This window comes from Lemur catta, chromosome 3 (genome assembly GCF_020740605.2).
Source record: "Lemur catta isolate mLemCat1 chromosome 3, mLemCat1.pri, whole genome shotgun sequence".
NCBI lineage: Eukaryota > Metazoa > Chordata > Mammalia > Primates > Lemuridae > Lemur > Lemur catta.
Genome location: NC_059130.1, coordinates 106,405,641 through 106,432,104, shown reverse-complemented (window position 1 = coordinate 106,432,104; position 26,464 = coordinate 106,405,641). Strand labels below are relative to the sequence as shown.

The 26,464-nt window shown below is 42.0% G+C and overlaps 1 protein-coding gene and 1 non-coding gene across 4 annotated transcripts; both read right to left on the bottom strand.

Moving 5' to 3' along the window:
* Window positions 1-255: 255 nt before the first annotated feature.
* TAF12 (TATA-box binding protein associated factor 12) lies at window positions 256-25,539 on the bottom strand. 3 transcript variants are annotated; one of them, XM_045545751.1, is made up of 7 exons: window positions 25,442-25,539; window positions 20,738-20,795; window positions 12,770-13,021; window positions 10,208-10,285; window positions 4,898-5,012; window positions 2,526-2,614; window positions 256-725 (listed from the first exon to the last, which is right to left on the bottom strand). In XM_045545751.1, the coding sequence occupies exons 2-7, from the start codon at window positions 20,783-20,785 to the stop codon at window positions 690-692; spliced, it is 618 nt and encodes a 205-aa protein (XP_045401707.1). In that variant the 5' UTR covers window positions 20,786-20,795; window positions 25,442-25,539; the 3' UTR covers window positions 256-689. The 3 variants fall into 3 exon arrangements, with proteins under 3 accessions (XP_045401707.1, XP_045401706.1, XP_045401708.1); XM_045545750.1 differs by lacking the exon at window positions 20,738-20,795 and adding an exon at window positions 13,746-13,830; XM_045545752.1 differs by lacking the exon at window positions 20,738-20,795.
* Window positions 17,126-17,228, bottom strand: LOC123636181. The gene has a single exon (XR_006734387.1). It is a non-coding gene; the product is annotated as a U6 spliceosomal RNA (small nuclear RNA).
* Window positions 25,540-26,464: the final 925 nt, after the last annotated feature.

Sequence of the window (26,464 nt, the reverse complement as noted above, 5' to 3'; positions counted from 1 at the left end):
CCTCTTTAGTCTGGAGCTCATGACAGAATGTCACCCTGCCCAATGCTTATGGCAGAGAAACTAGACACAAACTCCTACTGATGTTATGGCCTCCCTTGGAGTAAAATAACAGAAAATCCCTGCGTTTTCCTCAAACACAGAAATGAATAACAGTACTGCCACCTGCTGACTAGAGAGCTACCCAGCCTTGCCTGTCCTCCTCCTAACTCCCTCTGGCATTTCAAAGGCTGTAAGCTGTGCACCCTGTGTCTTTCAATTAATAACTTCTTTATTCTGGAAAAGCAAATGAAAGTCATATTTATATAAACACTGACATTACAAAGTACAGGGAAAAAGGGAAGGAGAAGGAAACAAAAGCTTCTAAAATCCTGCTAATACTGTCTCACCCAACAAGATCATAATGCTTTGTTCCATATTCAATCACTTATATAATAAACCACAAATAAAATCTTCTCTGGAAGATACACTGCTCCTCTGAGACGGCAGGGAAACGGAACGGGAAGTTGGGGTAGGAGGCTTTATTCTTTTGGCAGATCCTCTCAGTCATTATAGATATTGCTGCACTGTTAATAAAAAATATATGCTTCTCTGTAAAGCATTAAAAAAAAAATTCCAAGGATGAGATGGCTGAGGTCTCAGCTCAAGTATCTCCAAATACATTGTTGTCCATTCCCTGACCTTTCCGTGTGTTATTTCTTGGTTGTTTTTCGGATCAATGCCATTCTCTGAAAGGAGAGAGAAATAAGCAGTTACACAGGAGCAGTTAGAGTCAGGAGCTTTCTGGAACATCCAGGTGCAGCTAGCAGGCAGCATGGTGTACACTATAGGCTGGAGCGCTCCTCAGGCACCTGTAGTCACAGGCCAGCTCAGCAGGTGCCTTCAAACCAGAGAGCAGTCTGCAGGGACCCAACAGATGTTTAGATGAGTCAGTAGATCCATTTCATTGACCAAAAGACCCAAACTGCTCCAGGCTAGCAGGATGGCAAAAAAGGTAAAAGCAGAAGGTGAGAGCTCTTGCACTTTGGGGACTTAGAGGATAAGCCAGCAAAGTATGTGTTTTCTAGGCTCCCCCATCCCAGTTTCTTCTTTCTCTGATGATAGAGAAAGTAGGAAAAGGGCCTCAATTTCTTCAAGCTTGTCACCATACACAAAGGGAGCTGACAGTTCACACCTGATGACCTGCAATGAAGGAAAACTGAAGACTAACAACTTCTACCAAAACCGATCCTAGAAACATTCAGATCAGGGTCTCAACTCTTACTATTACCAGCCACTGGGCAAATGAATAGCCTGCTTTGCTCATTCTTTTTGATCAAGAGACTGTCCCAATATTATGATATTTGTTGACTAAATAGGGCTGAAAAGTGGATAATTTGGGAGCGGAGTCAAAGTGACAGTCCATTGTCTAAAGAGACTCCCTTCTGAAGAAGAGTGCAGTCCTTCGATTCAAGTTACTGGCAGCTTCCTTGTAGAGCTTCCTCTGTGAGCTCTGTAGACACCCACTGCAGAGATACCAGGTGATGGCAAAGCAAGGGACACTCACCCAGCACTGCCCAGTTGTGCCTGTCAAGCTTAGAAAAAGCTCATTTTTCCAATCAGAGTAGCCAGTTAAATTAAGACATAAGGGATAACAGCCTTGGCAAAGGGAGGGCAACACTGCTGTTGTACTGACCCATGACCAGGACAACTTGCTCCACAGTGGAAGTGGTATTCTCACACTGACCCCTAGCTTCCTTGTCAAGAGGGCAGAGCTGGGCGTGGTGACTCCTGCCTATAATCTCAGCAGTTTGAGAGGCTGAGGTGAGAGGATCTCCTGAGCCCAAGGGTTCAAGACGAGCCTGCGCATCACAGTGAGAACATGTCTCTACAAAAAATTAGCTGGGTGTAGTGGCATGTGCCTGTACTCCTAGCTACTCAAAAGAGGCTGAGGCAGTATCACTTGAGCCTACCAATTCGAGGCTGCAGTGAGCTATGATCGGGTTTTAAACACCACTGGCTTCAGCCTGGGTGGTGACAGAGGAAGACCTTGTCTCTTAAAAAAAAAAAAACGGGCAGAGAACCAAGGTTTAGCTGGGACACAGGCCACATGCCTGGCACAGCAGCCTGGATACTTCTTCTTAGCACAAGTACACCATATTTCTGCTGTCTTTAACCTGCTCTCTCTTCATAGGGCCATATATGGTGTTCAAATCAGTAACAATGAAGGAAGATTTCATTAAGAAGGTATAGAAAGGGTGAGCTCCATCCATATTAGAAGAACCTAGAATCAACAGCTTTAAGTGACACCCATCAGAGTTGAGAGAAAAAACTGAGACCCCATGTGGGAACAGCCCAGCACCAAGGAAATATCTGACGGATCTCTCATGACTGCTGCTGCCTCCTGCCCTCTCTGACCTTTGGTCCACAGAGTGAAGCTTGCTGTGTGGAAGAAGTGAGGCCCCTAGTAAGTAGCTGTGTGCACCCCTTCCGAGATGTAGCTCAAGGGATCAGCCCTAGCTGTCCCCAGTGCTCTGGTGGCTCCTCACCTGTTTGTGAGCTTCTGTGGTGCAAGCTTTTTTGTAGGGTCGGATTTCTTCGGAGCCAAATCCTGGGATCCACATGTTCCACTGGCGCTCTGCAAAAAGGAGGCAGCACAGAGATGAGGGTACTAGGAAGGCAGTGTCAGGAGTGCAGTGTGACCCTCAGATAAGAGTCGGGAGGATGAATTTGGGATCAACTGTACTAACACTAACCCTCCAGAGGGATTCTACAGAAGACAAATGCGGACATCACATGTGGCTCTGCCACAGTTTTAAAGGACATAATTAGAGCTTCCTGCACAAAAAGGGCTAAATTAGTCAAAGCTGTGAATGCTGAGCCCTAAGGTTTCCATGCAGCTTATCTAGTCCACAGAAAACCAAAGTCATCTATTTCTTCAGTTATCTTACTCCTAGGCTAAAGTAACCCCTCTCAAACCGAAAGAAAGCCTAGGGACACAAAGCATTCTAGATTCTGGAATTAAGGGCCAAAGCCCAGCTCTGCTGCTTCACTGTGGAGCTGTATGACCTGGGGACTCAGCTTTTTCATCTTCTCCATGGTAATAACAACAGTTATAACCACCTTGCAGGTGACTGGGGCATTTGATGACATAATACATGTAGAGTGTTTAGCCTAGAGCCTGGGACAAATATTTACATATGGATATAGACACAGGTATGTCCACGCCTAGCTCCATGCTCTGGGGCCCCTGGATATTATAATCCCTATAAGATTGTCACTAGAATTTCCCAGAAGACAGGGACTCCGTTTATTCCACTCTATCAATAACTAGCATAACCACATAGCTCTCTAAACCCACAAATATAGGCGTACTGTACTTTAAGAATACCCAATACTAAAAAATTATGCCTCCACATTATTAGGGAATTTATTATTATTAGAGAATAAATCACTACTCAAAAAGATTTACATGGGGACTCCTTTATCACTCTTTATCAGTGTTCTTAAAGCATTGAAAATAGGATTTTTTGGTAAAATTTGTTTTGTCCCAGGAAGATACCTACTTAAGTAAAATTGAATATTAGTGATTTCATATTTACACTTTATGTCTAATGCACAGTAAATATTGTGTGAATGAATGATTCATGTTTGTTTTTAGAATAACTTGATATATAACTCTCCTCCAACATTTCATTAAAAACAAAAATGTCTGAAACTTTCTGCGAATAATATATGTTGTCAGTACTAGAAAGTGACACTAAGATTATCCTCTGGGAATTGAACTTTACAGTCAACAAAAAGTGGATCATGGGCACAGTGGCTCACGCCTGTAATCCTAGCATTCTGGGAGGCCAAGGAGGGTGGATCGTTTGAGCTCAGGAGTTCAAGACCAGGCTGAGCAAGAGCAAGACCCCGTCTCTACTAAAAATAGAAAGAAATTAGCTGGACAATGAAAAATATATAGAAAAAATTAGCCGGGCATGGTGGCACATGCCTGTAGTCCCAGCAACTCGGGAGGCTGAGGCAGAAGGATTGCTTGAGCCCAGGAGTTTGAGCTGTGAGCTAGGCTGATGTCACTGCACTCTAGCCCGGGCAACATAGTGAGACTCTGTTTCAGAAAAAAAAAAAAATCAATCATGGGTTGATCTGCATGGAATCCCTTATTATCTTCTGTCTCATTCCCTTGGCTTAACTGTCTTTGTAGTTATAGTCTATCCTCTTTCTTTTGATCACATTGTGGTCAGTGCAGTGGGGGGCTTATTCATTTCCAAGTGATTATGGTGATCAACGTGACATGAGTACAGCAGCGTCAGTGGTAGAGTAGTGAGCATAGCTGCCTACCAATGTTACATGAGTATCTCCCAGAAAAGTCCAAGGTCAAATTTAGTGTCTGTTAAGTGGAAAAGCATACATATAAAATTATATGTACATTATTATTATTATTATTTTCTTTGAGAAAATGCATAAATAGATTAAAAACTGAAAGAGAACCCTGAGTAACAGTTTTATTTAAATAGGGGTAACAGTAGCTACATTTACTAAGCTCTTACTTTGTGTCAGGCCCTGTGCCAATCACTTTACAAACATAATCTATAATTCTTACAATTACCCTCTAAGGAGGATATTATGATCTTCACTTCACAAATGAGGAAATGGGCTCTAAGAGAAGTTGAATAGGAAGGATGAGCTGACATCGCTGGAAAGTGGCAAAATCTGGTTTCCAGTCTAATGCCTGGGCTCATTCTCCCTGCCTTGGATGGACTTCTCTTCTCTCTTTAGTGCTGCTGTTGAATGAATACACAAATCCCAGTGCCCAAAAGTCTGGTCCTGGCAGGAAGGTTCCTCTGACTACACTTTCCCCTGGCAGTCCTGAAAAAGCAGTCGTGCAGATACTTAAGAGAGAAACAAGACCACATACCTAAATGCAGCTGGACATCTTTGACCTCCAAGGTGCTGGACTTGCGATGCCGAGCAAGCTGGCAGGCTGCTGTCACCACACTCTCAATAAAATCATCAGCAATCTGCAGCAGCATCTGGGGAAGACAAAGTGGGGAGAGTCACCAGGACACTGGTAGGCTCTTGTTACTGCAACAACTGTTTCTGCCTGAATTACATATTTAGTCAGGCTTTCTAGTAGAAGGCCTAAAATCAGCATTTGGGCTAAGGTGAGGTTGAGGAATGAGGAAGACAATAGGATCATTACCCAGGTTGAGTACAGCTCACACTGTTCTAAGGATGTACCTTCAAAGGTTCTGACAATGTACCTTTCTACCCAGCAGGGATCAGCTAACCCAATCCCTACCCCCCCCATATTTTCTTCTGAATTAGATTGGAAAACAAAAGTGAATCATTACAATTCCTCACTTTCTCTTTTTTTTTTTTTTTTGAGTTGAAGTCTTGCTCTGTCATGTCACCTGGGTTACAGTACTGTGGCGTCAGCCTACCTCACAGCAACCTCAAACTCCTGGGCTCAAGCGATTCTCCTGCCTCAGCCTCCTGAATAGCTGGGATTACAGGCATGTGCCACCACGCCCAGCTAATTTTTTCTATTTTCGGTAGAGGCTAATTTTTTCTGCTTTTTTGGTAGAGATGGGGTCTCGCTCTTACTCAAGCTGGTCTCAAACTCCTGACCTCAAGCAACCTTGAACTCCAAGCCTAGGCCCTGCAGAGTACTAGGGTTACAGGTGTGAGCCACCACGCAAGGTCACTTTCACAGTCTCTTACAAGCACTTTTATTTCCATCATCTCACTTAGTCCTTAACAATAATCATGTGAAGAAAATGGGACAAGGATTTCATTCTCATTCTATAGAGGAAGATGAAGACTCAGAGAAACCAATTTGCTCATGGCCACGTAACTAGAAAGCAGTGGAACCAGGATTCAACCTCAAGGGTTCTGAGTCCAAATCCTGAGTTCTTCCTGCTTCATTGTCAATTATTTCTGGATTGTGTGAAATGCAAGATCAGAATTCTAGAGATAAAAATCCATATGAAAAAATTAAAATTTTGATTACTCTATTGACTAGTATTTATTCTCCACGGCTTCCTAAACTGACAACCATACACAGGGACACTCCTTGCTCTGATGAACCATTAGCTCATCATCATTTTTCCCACAGGAACCAAAGAGACACCATCAAAAGAAAAGATTTCTGGCTGGAGCGGTGGCTCTTGCCTATAGTCCTAGTACTCTGGGAGGCTGAGGTGGGAGGACTACTTGAGCTCAAGAGTTCAAGACCAGCCAGAGCAAGACCCTGTCTCTACTAAAAACAGAAAAATCAGCTGGCTGTTGTGGTGCACACCTATAATCCCAGCGACTCGGGAGGCTGAAGCAGGAGGATCGCTTGAGCCCAGGATTTTGAGGTTGCAGTAAACTAGAATGTCACTGCACTCTACCCAGGGCAACAGAATGAGACTGTGTCTCAAAAAAAAAAAAAAGAAAAGAAAAGATTTCTAATTAAACATGGTAGATTAACTCCAAAAATGATCTCTTCTCCCTCCCTAAACCCATTAAAATAACAGTAAAAGAAAAAAAAGATATATAAATTCCCAAAGAAGGGGGAACAGGAGAGAAAACCTCAATAGACAAGAGATTCCAAAAAACTTTTAAAGTAAATTTTTTAAGGAGTTAATAGAGAGAGGCTGAGTGTAGTGATTCACACCTGTAATCCCAGCACTTTGGGAGGCCAAGGTGGGAGGATCATTTGAGGTCAGGAGTTTGAAACCAGCCTGAGCAATATAGCAAGACAAAAAATTTAAAAATTAGCCAGGCATGGTGGCACACGACTGTAGTCCAAGGTACTTGGGAGGCTGAGGCAGGAGGATCACTTGAGCCCAGGAGTTCAAGGCTGCAGTGAGCTATGATGATGCCACTGTACTCCACCCTGGGCAACAAAGCAAGACCCCATCTCTTAAAAACAGAACAAAACAAAACATTATTCAGAATGGCCAAAAAGTGGAAACAACCCAGACATCAATCAACTGATGAATGGATAAACAAAATGTGATGCAGATATACAATGGAATATTATTTGGCCATAAAAAGGAATGAAGTACTGATATGTGTGCTATCTCATGGATGAACTTTGAAAACATTATGCTAAGTGAAAGAAGCCAGTCACAAAAGACCAAATATTATATGATTCCATTTATTTGAAATGTCCAGAATAGGCAAATCCATAGAGACAGAAAGATTATAGTTGCCTAGGGCTGTGGGGGTTGGGGGAAAATGGGGAGTAACTGCTAATGGGTAGAGGGTTTCTTTTTGGAGTAATGAGAATAATCTAAAATTGATTGTGGTGATAGTTGCACACCTCTGTGAATATACTACAGACCACTAAAAACTATATAATTCAAATGGGTGAATTTTATGGTATGTGAGTTATTGAGATATATCTCAATGAAGCCATTACAATACACACACACACACGAGGGCAAATATTTCCCCTGTGGTTAAAAAAATAAAAATAACAATGAAGTTATACTGTTTTGCAACCTGTCTTTCCTTTCCCTGTCATTAAATATTCCTTTGCAAAGGCAAAAAAACTAAAAACAAAAACAAAGCTAATGTACAAAATCATCTCAGAATCAAGGCATGCCAAGCCTCTAGAATAAAAGGTGCTTCCAAGAACTCAGCATAGTGAATGAAAAAGGAAACATATCAAGGCTCATTATATAAAATTCAGAACAAGAAAAGATAAGATCCTAGGCCGGGCGCGGTGGCTCACGCCTGTAATCCTAGCACTCTGGGAGGCCGAGGCGGGCGGATCGCTCGAGGTCAGGAGTTCGAGACCAGCCTGAGCAAGAGTGAGACCCCATCTCTACTAAAAATAGAAAGAAATTATCTGGCCAACTAAAACTATATATATAGAAAAAATTAGCCGGGCATGGTGGCGCATGTCTGTAGTCCCAGCTACTCGGGAGGCTGAGGCAGTAGGATCGCTTGAGCCCAGGAGTTTGAGGTTGCTGTGAACTGGGCTGACGCCACGGCACTCACTCTAGCCCGGGCAACAGAGCAAGACTCTGTCTCAAAAAAAAAAAAAAAGAAAGAAAGAAAAAGAAAACAAAAAAGAAAACATAAGATCCTAAAGGAACTGAGATTAGAATAGCATAAGATTTTTTTTTTTTTTTTTTTTTTGAGACAGAGTCTTGCTCTGTTACCCAGACTGGAGTGCCGTGGCATCAGCCTAGCTCACAGCAACATAAAACTCCTGGGCTCAAGCAATCCTCCTGCCTCAGCCTCCCGAGTAGCTGAGACTACAGGTATGCGCCACCATGCTCAGCTAATTTTTTCTATATATATTTTTAGCTGTCCATATAATTTCTTTCTATTTTTAGTAGAGACGGGGTCTCGCTCTTGCTCAGGCTGGTCTTGAACTCCTGAACTCAAACAATCCAGCGGCCTCAGCCTCCCGGTGTTAGGATTACAGGTGTGAGCCACCGCGCCCGGCCAGCATATGATTTCTTAACAGGGGCCGGGCGCGGTAGCTAATGCCTATAATCCTAGCGCTCTGGGAGGCCAAGGTGGGTGGATTGTTTGAGCTCAGGAGTTCGAGACCAGCCTGAGCAAGAGCAAGACCCCTGTCTCTACTAAAAATAGAAAGAAATTATATGGACAGCTAAAAATATATATAGAAAAATTAGCCGGGCATGGTGGCGCATGCCTGTAGTCCCAGCTACTCAGGAGGCTGAGGCAGAAGGATTGCTTAAGCCCAGGAGTTTGAGGTTGCTGTGAGCTTGATGCCACGGCACTCTAGCCCGGGCAACAGAGCGAGACTCTGTCTCAAAAGAAAAAAAAAAAAAGGAAGTAACAAAAAATGTGCTATAACAAAAAAGGGAATCAATTAAGAAGATGACATGGGATCCTAGAAACAAGAGATTCAACATTGGGGAAGAGCAAAGAAGACCGAGGAGGAGTTTGTGCAAGTGACCCAAAATTAATCAGAATAAAAGAAGATGGAAGTTTCTGGGAATGAAATATCCAAGGTAAAAGACAAGACAAAAGAAAACTCAAGTCAATACATTAGTTTTCCATTTGGAAACAACTTTGATAGATGTATAACAGAGCTGATGGTAGAAGCAGGAAAAGGCACAAGGAGAAGAAGTAAATAAAAAACAGTAAATTATTTACTTTAAGAAAATAAATTGTACAAGAAAGGAAAGGTAATTACAGACATGACTTAGCTCAGTGGTAAACAATACAGTCAGAATAACATAAATACTGATTTCTGAGTTATTCAGAAATTATTTTAAAAATTATACCGGAAAAATGAGGGAAAGGAAAATTGTATGGTATATATATTATTGATATAACAAAATTCTCACCTACTATAATAGGAAGTCAATAGACAATTATAAAAGTAATGACTCAAAGAATGTCTATTTAAATATATTACTTAGAAATACAGAAGAATGTTATAGAAATAGCTAAAATTGTTGAAAGTGGCTGGGCACAGTGGCTCATGTTTGTAATCCTGGCATTTTGGGAGGATGAGGTGGGAGGATCACTTGAGGCCAGGACTAGGAACATAGAGGGACCCCATCTCTACAAAAAATTTTTTAAAAATTTAGCTGAGTATCATGGCAGGCACCTGTAACCTTTGCTGTTTGGGAGGCTGAAACAGGAGAATCACTTGAACCCAGTAGTTGGAAGTTGCAATGAGTTCTGGTCATACCACTGTGTTCTAGCCTTAGGCAACAGAGTTAGATCCTGCCTCAAAAAATAAATAATTTTAAAAAAGTGATAGCCTGTGAGCAACAGACTATGCCTTTTTTGACAGGCAAAGGTAACAGGAGCTACTGGGGATAAAGTGCTTGGCATTTATATAAATTATTCCATGGGATCCTCACAATAACCCTATAGGTAAATAATGTCATACCCTACCAACACAGGAGGAAGCTTACGCAACTTGTCACCACACGTACACTGCTGGTAAATGGCAAGACCAAGATTCAAGTTCAGATTTGTCTGCCTCTAAAGTCTGTATGTTTTGTTTTGTTTTGTTTGAGACAGGGTCTCACTCTGTCACCTAAGCTGGAGTGCAGTAATGTGATCATAGTTCATTGCAGCCTCGAACTCCTCAGCTCAAGTGATACTCCTGTCTCAGCCTTCCAAAGTCCTGGGATTACAGGCATGAGCCACCACCCCTCGCCTGAAATCTGTACTAATAACCACTGTGTTATACGAGTTCTCAAGAACAGAGACTCTGGGATATCCAACCCCACCTTACCTCCTCCACATCTTCATCCAACTGCTCATTAGGATCCACTTCTCTTACTAAGTCCTGTAATTTCTTCTTGGTCAATACCTAAAGTTAGTTGAGAGAAAATTTTTCAGCTACATATTAAGGAAATAAAACAACTCATTACCCCATAATGAAGAAAGGCCGTCAAATTGTTGAGTTTAGTTTCTACTTTCCAAAGAGTTCAGTCTGACATTGCTGGTTGTATTGCTATAAGACTACATTCTCAAGAAATAAGTAGCATAGTCATGGAGCCGAAAAAAAGGGGAAAAAAATGTGATCTGAGGAACAAACCATGAAAAGAAAAAAAAAAAAAGCCTAGGGAAAGCCAGAAAGAACAGTTTGGATGACAGGCCAGCATCCAGCTGTCAGGTAGTTTATCTTAGCCTCATCTCCTTTTCTCACTGTGCCTCACATTCCCTCCACATTAAGCAATCGCAATTCCCTGGCCACCACAAATTGCACCATGCCTCTTGCCTTTGGACATGCTCTTCCTCCTTTTTTCCTAAGTGCTCAGCTCATGGTGCCTCTTTCTGATGCCTTCCCTAGCCCACCCAGGTAAGAGTAACCATTTACTTCCTCCTTTGGCCTCTGCTGAACTCTATGCACTCTTTTACCATTGTGCGTATTTATAAATTTGCCTGGCTCTGACTCAATAGGCTAAAAGCTTCCTGAGGGCAGGGAACATTTGTTCATTTCTGCATAACTAAATATTGTAAAATCTGTACAGCTTCCACCACTCTTTCATAAAGGAAATGTCATGTTGCATATCTATGCCATCAAAAAATAATCAAAAGAATGGCCGAGTGTGGTGGCTTGCCTATAATCCTAGCACTCTGGGAGGCCAAGGCGGGAGGATTGCTTGAGCTCAGGAGTTTTAGACCAGCCTAAGGAAGAGCGAGATCCCCATCTTTAATAAAAATAGAAAAAATTAGCTGGGCATGGTAATGCACGCCGATGGTCCCAGGTACTTGGGAGGCTGAGGCAGAAGGATCGCTTGAGCCCAGGAGTCTGAGGCTGTAGTGCGCTATAATCATACCTGTGAACAGCCTGGGCAACACAGTGAGACCTTCTCTCTCTTTTTTTTTTTTTTTTGAGACAGAGTCTCACTCTGTTACCCGGGCTAGAGTGCCGTGGCATCAGCCTAGCTCACAGCAAAAATATATATATTTTTAGTTGTCTGGCTAATTTCTTTCTATTTTTTTAGTAGAGACGGGGTCTCGCTCTCACTCAGGCTGGTCTCAAACTCCTGAGCTCAAATGATCCTCCCGCCTTGGCCTCCCAGAGTGTTAGGATTACAGGCGTTAACCACTGCGCCCTGCCTGAGACCTTGCCTCTTAAAAAGAAAACATCAAAAGACATACATTAAAATGCTAACCTTGCCTATTTTTGGATGGTAGCAGAATTATGAGCTATTGATTTTCTGTGTATTTCTAAAGTTTCTGTGACAAATATGTATGACTTCGAAAATGAAGAAAACAGAAAAATTTTTAAATAAACATTTGTTACTGAAGTCTCATATCTATCATTCTTCTCCATTCTACCATCACCTAATACAAGCCTTTGTCACATGTCTTAATTTACTGCAAAACTCTTAGAATTGGCCTTCTACCTACTCTAACCCCCTTTCCTAATCCTCTTATCCCCTTACTGCCAAGTTAATCCTAAGACATACCACTTTTATTATGTTATGCTTACCCCTCTACTAAATATCTGGAAAGATTGTCTATTGCCTAAAAGAAAATTTACTAGTATTGGCATACTATGTTTTGCTGTAATCCTAGCTACACAATTTTAAACCCTGCTCTTCTCCAGCAGACTCCATGTTCAGCACAGGCTGGTCTGCTGACTATCTGCTCAACCCTCTCCCATCCACCTTTGCTTGTCTCTCCACCCATCCCCTTGAAATACTGCCAACTCATCCATTCTACCCAGCCTACAAGACCCAAGTCAAGGGATTGTACTTATTTCTTGTGGCTCTAGAGGGCAGAATCAGGATCATGGGTAAAAAGAGAGGAGCAGATTTTAGAATCACTGTATAAAATTAATAATGGCAGCAATTGGATGATCCAGAAAAGGGAATGACTAGAGGCAAGAGTGTTTTTATTACAGGAATAACAAACCCATTTATTATTTTATTTAACAACTGTATAGCTAACATATATATAAAATACCTGTCACTGGCATAGTATTGTGTAGATGTGTATGTCTATATGTACACATGCATACATACAACTATATACAACACAGACTAAAAACTGATAAATACTGTATATGATAATTCAATAATGTTAAAGGAGCAAATATCAGGGCAACTTGAATCTCTGCCTCCCAGGTTGCAGTCCTCAACTTTGGCCCAAATAAACCCTCTATTTATATTTAAAACAATAAAAAACAAACAAAGAGAATGTTAGAATTCAAGAGAAAGGAAAAGACCTTTTTCAGCTGAGAGGAAGAGGCAGCATCTGAGACAGACATCTCTCAAAGCATTACTGGTTGAAATAATGGATAAGAGCTGCCTAAAGACAGCAGAGAATAAGAGGATGGTACCTGATTGTTTTCAGGGCTAAGACGACCTCCTGTCCCAGGGGTACCTGGTATCTTTACCACCGTGGTGCTATTGGCCATGGAGCCTTGTGGAGGGGTGCTGGCTGGTTCCGGTTTTATGGATGAGAAATTGGAGAGGTTGATTAGGGCAGAGGGGCCAAACTGGTTCATAATCTGCCGAGCTTTGGACTTCAACTCATAGAGCTTATCAAGATCCTGTTTCTTTTTGGAGCTGTGAGGACCAAGGCCGACCAACTGGAGAAGGACAATACAAGCATTAGCTCTACAAGCACCTGTAATAAAGGATGAGTTTCAAAAATAAAATTGTATGAGGTCTGCCAGATTTTGCAGGGCCTTCAGTAAATCTGAATGGTGATCATTTGATACCTACACATTAAAAATGGAAGAAATAAAGAACGTTCATTGCTCTAACCTGATATTTAGAAAGCATCTCTTCTCTAAAAGCTAAACAAAATAGTCCATAAAATTGAAATAAGAAAGTAAATGAAATGAAGAATCTTATGTACAAAAATAAACTGGATTAAGTAAGACATTTTTGAGGACTTTATAAAAATAGAATACTTAAGTACTACATGCATTATTTTTTAAGTACCAAATAATGTTAAATTCACATAGGTCATGGCATAATCACATACTTAAAAACTCACTCACAAAGATTAAGGAAACAGATTTGTTCATTTTGGCATTTCAAAACATGCTTAAGTCTACATCAGGGCTATGTCCAATAAAAACAATTTCTAGCAATTGTTAAAAGTAAGCTCTTCTTTGTCATCACAAGCACTTTTTCTCTAAGTGTTAGCAATCTTAAAGTACATGCAGTGACCCAGGCCTGGAGCAGCCAAGGCTCCTAAATCTTAGAGCCATGTGGTTGACTCCGTGGACATCAGCTTTGGTGTCATCAGTATCAGAAGCACATTCACCAAGTTCTGCCCACACTGGCCTCAAGGAGCTTACTTACAGCTATCTGAGTGTCTAGATCTTTAATTACATCAGCAACAGCTGTGAGCCCGGTGAAATGAGAGGCAGCCATTCTCAAAAGCTACCTGTAAATGAACAACTGGCATCAAGCACCATCCTTGCCCCAGGACCATTTCAGCTGCATGGCCTAGTTCATCTTCACCAACTGGGATCCACACAAACCAGATGTGGAGAAATATATCTCCTTGTCCCTAGTGGGTGCCAAGAAAAGCATCTCCATCTCTTTCATAAACAACTTTAAAAATTAATTGATAATTAGAGCACATATAGACTATCTTCCTAAAAATGAATGTTCTATTGTTAGGGATAAACTAGCCATATAAAATACTTTATTAGGCAAAATTGTGGGATTTGAACCTGCAGGAATCATGTCAATGGCTTTCAGAACTTGGTAAAGCTTAGCAACTTGAATGTGTATCTATTAATATATCTATCCCACTCTTGCTCCTGTTGCTGGATTCCTCCCCAACGCATTGCCTAACTTTCTGAGAAATCAAGTTCTCTTGGTTTACCCCCCTCCTTTTTTTTTTGAGACTGGGTATCACTCTGTTGCCCAGGCTAGAGTGCAGTAGCATGATCATAGCTCACTGCAGCCTCTAACTCCTGGGCTCAAGGGATCCTCCTGCCTCAGCCTCCCAAACAGCTGGGACTATAGGCACACACCAGCACACCCGCCAAATTTTTCTTATTTTTTTATAGAGACAGGGTCTATGTTGCCTAGGCTGGTCTCGAACTCCTGGCCTCCCAAAGTGCTGAGATTACAGGTGTGAGCCACCAAGCCTGGCCCTGGTTTACCCTTAATAAAAGCAACTAACTATGCACTGGTTAAATGAGCAAGAGAAACTAGGCTGACTTGTTGACCAAGAGCCAGCTGATGGGGACAATAGAATACCAGGATCACTTGTTTGTTTTAACCATATGTGGCCTCTGCCTCCTTCTCCCCTACCTACAAATGTTACCAATGGAAGGACAGGAAAAAATTGTTAATATGGTAATAGTTGTTCTAATGCTATAAAAGCAAATTATTTTCCCAGAGAAGTTCTATGCAAAAGCCTTATTAAAGATTATCAGCCAGGCACGGTGGCTCACGCCTGTAATCCTAGCACTCTAGGAGGACGAGGCGGGAGGATTGCTTGAACTCAGGAATTCGAGACCAGCCTAAGCAACAGCGAGACCCCGTCTCTACTAAAAATAGAAAGAAATTAGCCAAACAACTAAAAATAGAAAAAATTAGCCACATGGTGGCATGTGCCTGTACTCCCAGCTACTCAGGAGGCTTAGGCAGGAGGATCGCTTGAGCCCAGGAGTTTGAGGTTGCTGTGAGCTAGGCTGATGCCATGGCACTCTAGCTCAGACAAGAGAGTGAGACTCTGCCTCAAAAAAAAAAAAAAAAGATTATCAAACTGTATCCTTATCACTCTAGCCTCACACTGAACATATTATAGCTCTCAAATAACATTCCCACAACCTTCAAGGGGCTTCCTAAATAGTACTGAGTATTGCTCATAATAAGTGGAGATCTTTTTTTGTAATAGGGAATTTTGTATGAGAGTTTGTTATAAGATCTGGAAACCAAAAACTATGGCCCATCTATACAGTACCAAATATGAATACTCACATATCAAATTAAGAATTAACCTTAAGGAACAGTTCCAATGGCAGTCACTTTAATGAAATAAGTATAATGCTTATGGCATGAGAAAAATAAAGATTTCTCCCTAAGAAGCTAAACTACAATTTATTGCCTTCACTGACCTTGTTGAAAAGCAAACAACACTTCTGAATTTGCAATAATTCTGGCTAAGTGAGCTATTTCTTCCTATAAAAACAAAATAAAGGAGATGATAACCAGATACCCACTGCCAGACTGACATTACCCTTAGTTTCTTAGACTCTTCCTATATATGGTTGGATTTAAAAACTGTCACACATTTGGGTGGGTGGTAATTACATGGGTTTATACAACTGTCAAATTCATCACACTGAGCATTTAAGATCTGTGCATTTTACTGTATGCAAATTATGCCACAATTAAGAACAATAAATCAACCCCCACCCCAAAACAGGTAAAGAATTATACTCCTAGGCATTTATCCTAGAGAATGAAAACTTATGTTTACACAAAAATTTGTTGACAAATATTCATAGCATACATCAATAGGGAGAGAGGGCTAGGCGAGGTGGATCACACCTGTAATCCTAGCACACTGGTAGGCCAAGGCGGGAGGATAGCTTGAGGTCAAGGGTTTGAGATCAGCCTCAGCAAGAGACCCCATCTCTACAAAAAGTAGAAAAAATTAGCTTGGCATGGTGGGGCGCACCTGTAGTCCCAGCTACTTGGGAGGTTAAGGCAGGAATATCACTTGAGTCCAGGAATTTCAAGGTTGCAATGAGTTATGATGACACCATTGTACTCTAGCGAGAGCAAAAGAATAATACTCTGTCTCAAAAAAAAAAAAAGGGAAAAAGTTTACTGACTAAATGTGGTGTATGACTGTGTATATGTGGAAAACATTTGGTTTCATGTTTAAAATTTAATTTTTTTTTTTGAGACAGTCTTTCTCTGTTGCCTGGGCTAGAGTGCAGTGGTATCATGATGGCTCACTTCAACCTCAAACTCTTGCACTCAAGAGATCCTCCTGCTTTGGCCTCCCAAATAGCTGGGACCACAAGTGTGCCCCACCATGCCCAGCTAATTTTTTTTTTTTTTTGTAGAGACAGGGGTCTCACTGTGTTGCCCAGGCTAGTCTGAAACTCCTGGTCTCAAGCAGAAGGATCACTAGAGGCCAGGAATTCTGGCCTTCTGCCCCAGCCTCACAAAGTGCTGGAATTACAGGTATGTGCCACCGTGTCCAGCCTACAAGTATTATTAAACACTTAAAAAATACCTTTGGGGTGCTATAAAATTAATTAATTTTAAGTATTTAATCCATCTAGTATTGGGGGGATATATACATTCCCTCTTCATAAACTTCTCCATTCCAGATGGATCAAATATTTAAATTTTTTTTTTTTTTTTTGAGACAGTCTCACTCTGTTGCCCCGGCTAGAGTGTGCCATGGCGTCAACCTAGCTCATAGCAACCTCAAACTCCTGGGCTTAAGCAATCCTTCTGCCTCAGCCTCCTGAGTAGCTGGGACTACAAGCATGTGCCACCATGCCCGGCTAATTTTTTTCTATATATTTTTAGCTGTCCAGATCATTTCTTTCTATTTTTAATAAAGACGGGGGTCTCACTCCTACTCAGGCTGGTCTCGAACTCCTGATCTCGAGCGATCCTCCCGCCTCGGCCTCCCACAGTGCTAGGATTACAGGCGTGAGCCACCGCGCTCAGCCTTAAATTTTATTTTGCTTTATTTTTTAAATATGGAATGCCTCACCAATTTGCAGGTCAGCCTTGCACAGGGGCCATGCTAATCTTCTCTGTATCATTCTAATGCATATGTGCTGCCAAAGCAAGTACGAAACATTGAAACATAAAATCAGCTGGGCATGGAGGCATGTTCCTGTAATGCCAGCTACTCAGAAGGCAGAAGGATTGATTGAATCCAGGAGTTCAAGGCTGCAATAAGCTATGATTGTACCACTGCACTCCAGCCTGAACAACAGAGCGAGACCCTGTCAAAAGGAAAGAAAAAAGAAAAAAAAAAAGAAAAGAAGAGAAAAAAAAGAAAAGAGACAAGATAAAATAAAAGAGAAGATAAAAAGAAAGAAAGAAAAAGAAAGAGAGAAAGAAAAAATCTTCATGACTTCAGATTAGTCAGAATTCTTAGATACAACACCAAAGCACAAACCACAAAAGAAAAAAAAATTGATAAAGTGGACTTCAGATGTAAAACTTCTGCTCTGCAAAAGAAAGTAAGAAGATAAATCATAGTCTAGGAGAAAATATTTACAAATCATGTATCCAACAAAGAATTTATCCAGGGCATATAAAGAACTCTCAAAATTCAATAATAAAAAAATAACCAACTCAATTTTAAAAATAGGGAAACTTCATGCACATATTTTTTAAAAATAACACACAAAGATACAAAAATAACTAAAAAAAAAGTAAAAAGAAAAAACTTTTTTTTTTTTTTAAATAGGCAAAAGATCTGAACAGAGCCTCCACCAAAGAAAATAAGCAGTAGGCCGGGCACAGTGGCTCATGCCTGTAATCCTAGCACTCTGTGAGGCCGAGGTGGGTGGATCGTTTGAGCTCAGGAGTTCGAGACCAGCCTGAGCAAGAGCGAGACCCCGTCTCTACTAAAAATAGAAAGAAATTATATGGACATCTAAAAATATATATAGAAAAAGTTAGCCAGGCATGGTGGTGCATGCCTGTAGTCCCAGCTACTCGGGAGGCTGAGGCAGGAGGATAACTTGAGCCCAGCAGTTTGAGGTTGCTGTGATCAAGGCTGACGCCACGGCAGTCTAGCTCAGGCAACAAAGTGAGACTCTGTCTCAAATAAATAAATAAAATAAAAAAAGAAAAGAAGCAGCAAATAACACATGAAAATTTGCTCAATATCATTGGTCATTAGGAAAATGTATATTTTTTCAAATAGGGCCCAGGTGGAAGAAAAAAATGAAGAAATGAAAAATGCATATTTTAAAAACCATGGGCCGGGCACAGTGGCACATGCCTGTGATCCTAGCACTCTGGGAGGCCGAGGCGGGAGGATCACTTGAGGTCAGGAGTTTGAGACCAGCCTGAGCAAGAGCGAGACCCCGTCTCTACTAAAAATAGAAAGAAATTATATGGACAACTAAAAATATATATAGAAAAAATTAGCCGGGCATGATGGTGCATGCCTGTAGTCCCAGCTACTCGGGAGGCTGAGGCAGGAGGACTGCTTGAGCCCAGGAATTTGAGGTTGCTTTTAGCGAGGCTGACGCTACGGCACTCTAGCCTAGGCAATAGAGTAAGACTCCGTCTCAAAAAAAAAACCAAAAAAACAGGTGCTGGAGAGGATGCAGAGCAATGGAAACCCTCATACATTGCTGGTGTGGATGCAAAATGGTACAGTCTTTTTGGATAACAGTTTGGTAGTTTCTTATAAAGTTAAACATATACTTATCATATGACCCAGAATCCTACTCCTAGGTATTTATCCTAGAGAAATGAAAACTTATATCCACACAAAAATCTGTATGTGAATATTTATAGCAACATTATTCACGATTGCCAAAAACTGAAAACAATCCAGATGTCTTTCAACCAATGGATAAACGAACTATGGTACATCCATACAATGGACTACTTCTCAGAAATAAAAAGGAAGGACTACTGATACACGCAACATGCATGATGCAAAGTGAAAAAGGCAAGACTCAAAAGGATATATGATTTCATTTATAGGACACTCTGGAAAAGGCAAAGTTATAGGGATGGAGAACAGATCAGTGGTTGCCAGGGGGTCTGGGGAAAGGGAGAGTTTGGCTACAAAGGAGCAGCATGATTAAACTTGGGGAGTGAGGCCAGGTGTGATGGCTCATGCCTGAAATCCCAGAGGCAGAAGGATTGTTTGAGGACAGGAGTTCGAGACCAGCCTGGGCAACATAGCGAGACGGTCTCTATAAAAATAAAAAAAATTAGCCAGGCATGGTGGCACACACCTGTAATCCTAGCTACTCAGGAGGATCACTGGAGCCCAGGAGTTTGAGGCTGCAGTGAGCTATGACGGTGCCACTGCACTCCAGATTGGGTAACAGGCTGTCTCATTAAAAAAAAAAAAAAAATGGAGAGGGATGGAACTATTCTGTACCTTGAGTTATGTGGTGCTTACATGACAGTGTGTTTGTCATATTCTATGAGTTGTGATCGTACACCTAAAAGAATTTTATTGTATGTGAATTTTTAAGTAATTTTTGAAAAGTAAAACATCACAACCCAAGCAGAATCATCAATGACTCTATGTCCAAATTACCTGTTTACTGATCAACTCTTATGAAGCCCAGTTGCAGATGATGAAAAAATGGAAGGAAGTGACTGTAAATAACCTGACTTCCATTATGTAATATACCCTGGTTGTCTTTAGGCTATTCAAATGTCTAACTCTCACCTCTTCAGAATGCCAATCAGATGTACTACTGTGTAAAAACAGGCATTAACTGTGGGACAGTTTGAGAGAAAAATTATAACAGTTAACTCTTAGTAGCTTGTGTGGAAATTATGTGCTATGAGATTCACAAAGTAGGTCGGAAAGTCCATGCTCCAATGATCAACAGTTGAAAATATTTGATAATTCTATCAAAACAAGATTATATGGCTTGGAATTCAATTAAATAACCAAGTCTATCCTCTTTCCACCCCCATGTCACATTTAAATGGTGTTCGATAGGCTGAGGATGACAGGCCCTAATTGTTTTCCATTTAACAACCTTGTACCTCAAATAGAAATGCAGCTGCAACCCTATTACTGTATTGAGAAGTTCTGATTTTTTCAGAAGGTAGGAAATTGGGAAGACCCTGCAATAATTATAAGACACTGGCTTTCTCTGGGCATTTCATTAACTGTTTATAAAAAGGCTGGGCAGAGTGGCTCACACGTGTAATCCTAGCACTTTGGGAGGCCAAGGAAGGAGAATCACTCCAGGCCAGGAGTTGGAGACCAGCTTGGGCAACACAGCGAGACCCCATCTCTACAAAAAATAGAAAAATCAACCAGGTGTGGTGGTATGCACCTGTAGTCCCAGCTACTCAATAGACTGAGGCAGAATTGTTTGAGCCCAGGAGTTTAAGGTTGCAGTGAGCTATGATTGTGCCACTGCACTCCAGCCTGGAAATAGAGCAAGACTCTGTCCAAAAAAAAAAAAAAAACAAAAGTGAAGGGAACAGGGGAATAGAAATAGAAGACCAGATTGTCTTTAAAACCTTTTTACCTCTGAAATGTTTAGGAATTTGTTATTTAAACAAAATAATGGAATCAAGAGGACTGCCAGCCTGATGGTGCATGATTTCACTTAATTACTGACTGGGTTTTCTACCTGGCTATTTCTCTCCTTTCTGGCTTCGAGATGTATCCATGAGCTCATATTTTCCAGCCTAAATAAACCAAAAAGAATCAATTATTTGCAGTCTGTGAGACTCAAGGGCAACAGAAATGTGGGATTTTTTTCTAGTTTGAAGTTAATGCTGAGATTGGCTAGTTTGGCTTCTCAGAAAGGTAGAATAACACAGTGGTCAAGGACATGGACTATGGTGGCAATGTCTGGAATCAAGTACCAATTCTGCCACGTATTAGTTGTATTGAGCAAGTTATCTAATCTTTTTATGTCTCAATTTCCTCATCAGAAAAAATACAGTTAATAATAAAGTGTACCTGATGAAACGGTTGTGACCATTCACTGATTTTAATGAATCTAAAGTACTTAGAAGAGTCTGTGGCACATGGAAGCACTAATAAATGTATTTGTTAACATTATATATATATGTACTTCTCTCTTCTAAATCTTAGTTATAAAAATCAGTGTATTGCTAGGTGCAGTGGTGAAAGCCTGTAGGCCCAGCTATTTGGCAGACTGAGGCAGGAGGATCGCTTAAGCCCAGGAGTTCAAGGTTATATATAGAGAGCATCATGATTGTGCCTTTGAAGTCACTACACTCCAGCCTGGGCAACAAAGTGAAATCTCATCTCTCTCTCTCTCTTTTTGAGACAGAGTCTTGCTCTGTCACCCAGGCTAGAGTGCAGTGGTGTCATCACAGCTCACTGCAACTTCAGACTCCTGGGCTCAAGCAATCTTCCTGCAACAGCCTCCCAGAGTGCTAGGATTATAGGCATGAGACACCGCACCCAGCCTGAAACCTCATCTCTTAAAGAAAACAAAACAGTGCATCCTGCTATTAACCCAGCACACATAACCATGTGTTGATGGCTCCTTATAACCATTTTTGTGACTAGAGAGATTAAGAAAAAACTGGTGGATTGAAAAATATAGTAGCAAGCAGCAAGTGGTCAGCAGGAGGCTGATGAGAAGTATCATGGAAAACCCAAATCAAGGGGGCTAGGTGCCATCTTTTACTAGAGTTTCTACATTTATAAATAGGAGCTGATGGCCAGGCGCGGTAGCTCACGCCTGTAATCTTAGCACTCTGGGAGGCTGAGGCGGGTGGATCGTTTCGGCTCAGGAGTTTGAGACCAGCCTGAGCAAGAGCAAGGCCCTGTCTCTACTAAAAATAGAAAGAAATTATATGAACAACTAAAAAATATATATATAGAAAAAATTAGCTGGGCATGGTGGCACATGCCTGTAGTCCCAGCTATCTGGGAGGCTGAGGCAGGAGGATTGCTTGAGCCCAGGAGTTTCAGGTTGCTGTGAGCTAGGCTGACGCCATGGCACTCTAGCTGGGGCAACAGAGTGAGACTCTGTCTCAAAAAAAAAAAAAAAAAATACATAAATAAATAAATAGGAGCTGGACCAGGCAAATTCTAAAGTCCCTTGCAGCTTTAAACATCAGTACAAGATTTTCTTTCAATTTTTTTTTTTTTTTTAGAGATGGGGGTCTCACTATCTTGCCCAGGCTGGCCTTGAGCTCCTGGCCTCAAGTGATCCTCCTGCCTCAGCTTCCCAAGTAGTTGGGATTACAGGTGCACATCAATGTCATATTTTAAATTAAGTCCACATTTACAGATTTCAAAGTTTTCCTGCCTCCAACAAACCTATTTCACAGTGCAATCCATAAGCACTGCTAATTTATTACCTTCAAAATCTTTTGGGGCTTTTCATGAAGACCTCTAGTCAAAAGTAATGTCCTATGTTCATATTTGCTCCAATTCTAACACAATGATTTTCTGATCAGGTACTTTGAATTCCTTTCGTTATATGTCAATGTTAGGGCCACAAATGAGTGAAATAATGAGTACATTTAGCAAATGCAGATAAGGATGCTAACTCAGGAATAAAGTATAAATTTATTAATCATGAAGTACTTTGAAGTGGTGACATGGGCATGCTTTCCCTCATAAATTGTTGTAAATAAGTTTTGATCATTTGTATAGAGTATAGGCACTTGCAAATAGTATAGAGTAAGCCACTGGGAAAAAATAGTAGTTTTAACTCACAGGTGTGAGCCACTGGGCCTGGTTTAAGCCTTTGTTTTTCAAATTGGTGTTTCTTGGCCTCCTAAATTTAAAATTAAATAAATAAATTAAATTAATAGGGCCAGGCATGGTGGCTCATGCCTGTAATCCTAGTACTCTGGAAAGCTGAGGTGGGAGGATTGCTTGAGGCTAAGAGTTCGAGACCAGCCTGAGCGAGACCCTGTCTCTACAAAAAATAGAAAAACTAGCCAGGCTCAGTAGCACGTGACTGCCTGTAGTCCCAGCTACCTGGGAGGCTGAGGCAGGAGGATCACTTGAGCCCAGGGATTTGAGATTGTAGTGAGCTATGATAACGCCACTGTACTCTGTCTGTGGCAACACAGGAGACCCTGTCTCAAAACAATAATGATAATAATAATAAAGTTAAATATATCTTACTCCATTGAGAGGAAAAGCTCTACAAAGTTCCCAATTTTCCATCCTGAATATTTATGCTTCTGTGAAAACACAGAACTTAGTTCTCAAATACCATACTACGTAAGTACCCTAATAAGTTACAGTCCTTGACATTAAGATGAGTCTTGAGGAGGAGAGGGGTGCTTTCATTCAATGATACGCTTTGTATAACTATTACTTCTATTTGAAGATGGGCACATTGAGACATGGAGAGGAATACACTTAGAAAAGCAAAAAAAAAATTTTAGAGGCACACATAACTGGGACAGGTCTCTCAGAACCCTGTGATTGGCCGGGCGCGGTGGCTCACGCCTGTAATCCTAGCTCTGGGAGGCCGAGGCGGGTGGATCGCTCGAGGTCAGGAGTTCGAGACCAGCCTGAGCAAGAGTGAGACCCCGTCTCTACTAAAAATAGAAAGAAATTATCTGGCCAACTAAAAATATATATACAAAAAAAATTAGCCGGGCATGGTGGCTCATGCCTGTAGTCCCAGCTACTCGGGAGGCTGAGGCAGTAGGATCGCTTAAGCCCAGGAGTCTGAGGTTGCTGTGAGCTAGGCTGATGCCACGGCACTCACTCTAGCCCGGGCAACAAAGTGAGACTCTGTCTCAAAAAAAAAAAAAAAAAGAACCCTGTGATTTCAGGCAAAGTTCGTAACCTCTCTAAACTGCTTTATCTGTACAATGGGACTAACAACAACTAACTTGTGGGTTTGTGGTAGTTAAATGATATAATATTTGAAAGTGCATAAGCTGTGCCTGGTTAGTCTAAGCAGGTTTCAGTAAAAGATACTAATATCGAAGATGGGAAGTGACTGGTCCCCACCATACTTATCTAAATGCGGCCATCTCTAGTAAATGCTTGTGCTAAAAATACAGGGAACAACTTATTATTTGCGACTTTCTAAACAGCTTATTAAAAAAATAAATAAATAACATTGAGCTTCTCTTAAAGGTTCCCTTACTGGTGGCATCCACTGTATCAATGTCAATATAGTAACAAACTCCAAATAAAGTACCAGAATCCGTAAAAATCTCCCAAGTTTGAAGGTACAGCCAAGATTCTAGAAGCATTTTTTCAAAGAGTATTAACCAAGCATTTCTTATTTGCTATGCATAGCAGGGTACTGTATTAAAACTCTGATCTAATGAATCATAGCCTCACTATGATCCTAAGCCCTGCTTGGACTTTAGCCTCCCTAAATGTAAAACAGGAGTTTTAAAAAGATGATCGTTTGGGGCCCTTCCATCTCTGACATTCTTTTATTTGAGATGCAGATAACTGTGCTCAATCAGGGTTGAGTGGAATGGGACTTAAAGTATATAACTGAGTTCAAACTGTTTCCAACTTCACATCCGATTTGCAAGAATGAAGCAGAAAACGAAGATGCTTCCATGTGGGCTTCCTAGATTTAGTATCTGACACAAGAAAAGCCTGCCAAAAGCCAAGTGGGCATCGTGAAGGAGTCGTCTTCTCCTGAATACATCCTTTATCACTCTGGGTTCACAGAATACGACGGGAAAAAATGGATCACTATATCTTTTCCAAACCCTCTCCCTTTCCCTTGGAGGCTGATCTCACAGCCATGGCCCCTTGGATCCTCCGCTTTTAGGAACTGGGGTCCTATCAGCTCCCTCGGGAGCTTTGGAGTCTCAAAGCCCGGATCCCGTCCCCGCAGAAGCCCCAGTCTTCACTACCTGCTCCTGCTCCTGCTCCCTCCCAAACTCAAGTTTCCTCTGCCTGCTTATGCCTCTCAGGAACCTAAGTCTGCGCTGCCCTGTTTCTGAATCCTTAGGAGCCTGGGTCTTCACTGTCCCGCTTCTGCCTCTTAGGAGCTGAAGTCCTCACTGCTCCACTTTTACCTCTCCCGAGCCCGTGTCTAAACGCCCTGTTCCGTTCTGACTCTCTCCTCTTAGAAGTGCGGGTCCTCACAATCCTGTCCCTCTCAGACCGCTTTCCCTCAGGTGTCGGAGAACTCACATCCGTCCCCGTTCCCTAAGTCCCGTCTGGAGCCCGAGTCCCCACAGCCGTGTCTTCTTCGAGCCTGATCCTCTCAGTCCCGTCCCAACAGCCTGATTCCTCACAGCCCCGTCTCCTCCGCAATCTAGTTCTTCAAACACTGACCCACTGTGGGTCTGGGTCCTGACTCCCTCCTCCCGCTCTTCTTCCTCAACTGCCAGGGCCCAAGACTCACAGGCAACAGCGTCTATCTCCCCATGATATGCGGAGACTGCCCCAATGAAGCGTTCGTCTCAGCAGCCGGTCCGACTGCGCGGCCCTCCCCGAGTACTTCCGGCACCACTCCCCGCCTCCAACCCGGAAACGCGCGGCTCTTCCGGCCGACGGGCGCGCGCCTCGCTTGCGCAGGCGCAGACTGCCCTCGGACACGTGGTCGCAGTATTGGGCTGTAGCTCAGTTCTGCAGCTTGTGCCTTTTCTGATTGTGGTCGACTGGCAATATGGGCAAGTTCTGTGTCTTCTATCCCGATGTTAAGAACCCTTTCCCAGCTTCGCTTGTTGTATCTATCGCTATCATGACCGGTAATTGACGTCCTTGGATGGCTTTGAGGTCGCCATTTTTTTTTTTTTTTTTGAGACAGAGTCTTACTCTGTTGCCCGGGCTAGAGTGCCGTGGCATCAGCCTTGCTCACAGCAACCTCAGACTCCTGGGCTCAGGCAATCCTCCTGCCTCAGCCTCCCGAGTAGCTGGGACTACAGGCATGCGCCACCATGCCCAGCTAATTTTTCTATATATATATTTTAGCTGTCCGTATAATTTCTTGCTATGTTTAGTAGACACGGGGTCTCGCTCTTGCTCAGGCTGGTTGAGGTCGCCATTTTTGGTTAATGCCTTTGTCATGATGTCAGGACCGGGATATCACCTGGGACACATCACCCCATAGGCATCCTGTTGTACCCCAACAGGGAAATTGGCAGCACAAGGACCTGGGGACCAGAGAGATTGGTTGTGCCTGTGAACTGGCAATTAATAATAATTGGGCGCCTACTATCTACCAGGAACTGTGCTAATCCCTTTACCACTGATGTGTCATTTAATCATTTAAAGGAAACCTGTGATAGATTAAGCAAAGTTCTAACTAGTAAGTGCAGAGCCTCAGTTTGAGCTCAGAACTCTCAGTCCAGCCGGGTGGTTGGCTCTTGCCTGTAATCCTAGCACTTTGGGAGGCCGAAATGAGAAGATCTCTTGATGCCAGGAG

Bases quoted from the DNA above. Each gene is read 5' to 3' on its own strand.
- TAF12 (XM_045545750.1), bottom strand. From the start codon at position 13,817: ATGGCTGCCTCTCATTTCACCGGGCTCACAGCTGTTGCTGATGTAATT. The intron at 5,013-10,207 runs GTAAGGTGGGGT...TGTCTTCCCCAG, and splicing joins TGGATGAAGATGTGGAGGAG to ATGCTGCTGCAGATTGCTGA. The intron at 2,615-4,897 runs GTATGTGGTCTT...TCCTTTTTGCAG, and splicing joins AGATGTCCAGCTGCATTTAG to AGCGCCAGTGGAACATGTGG.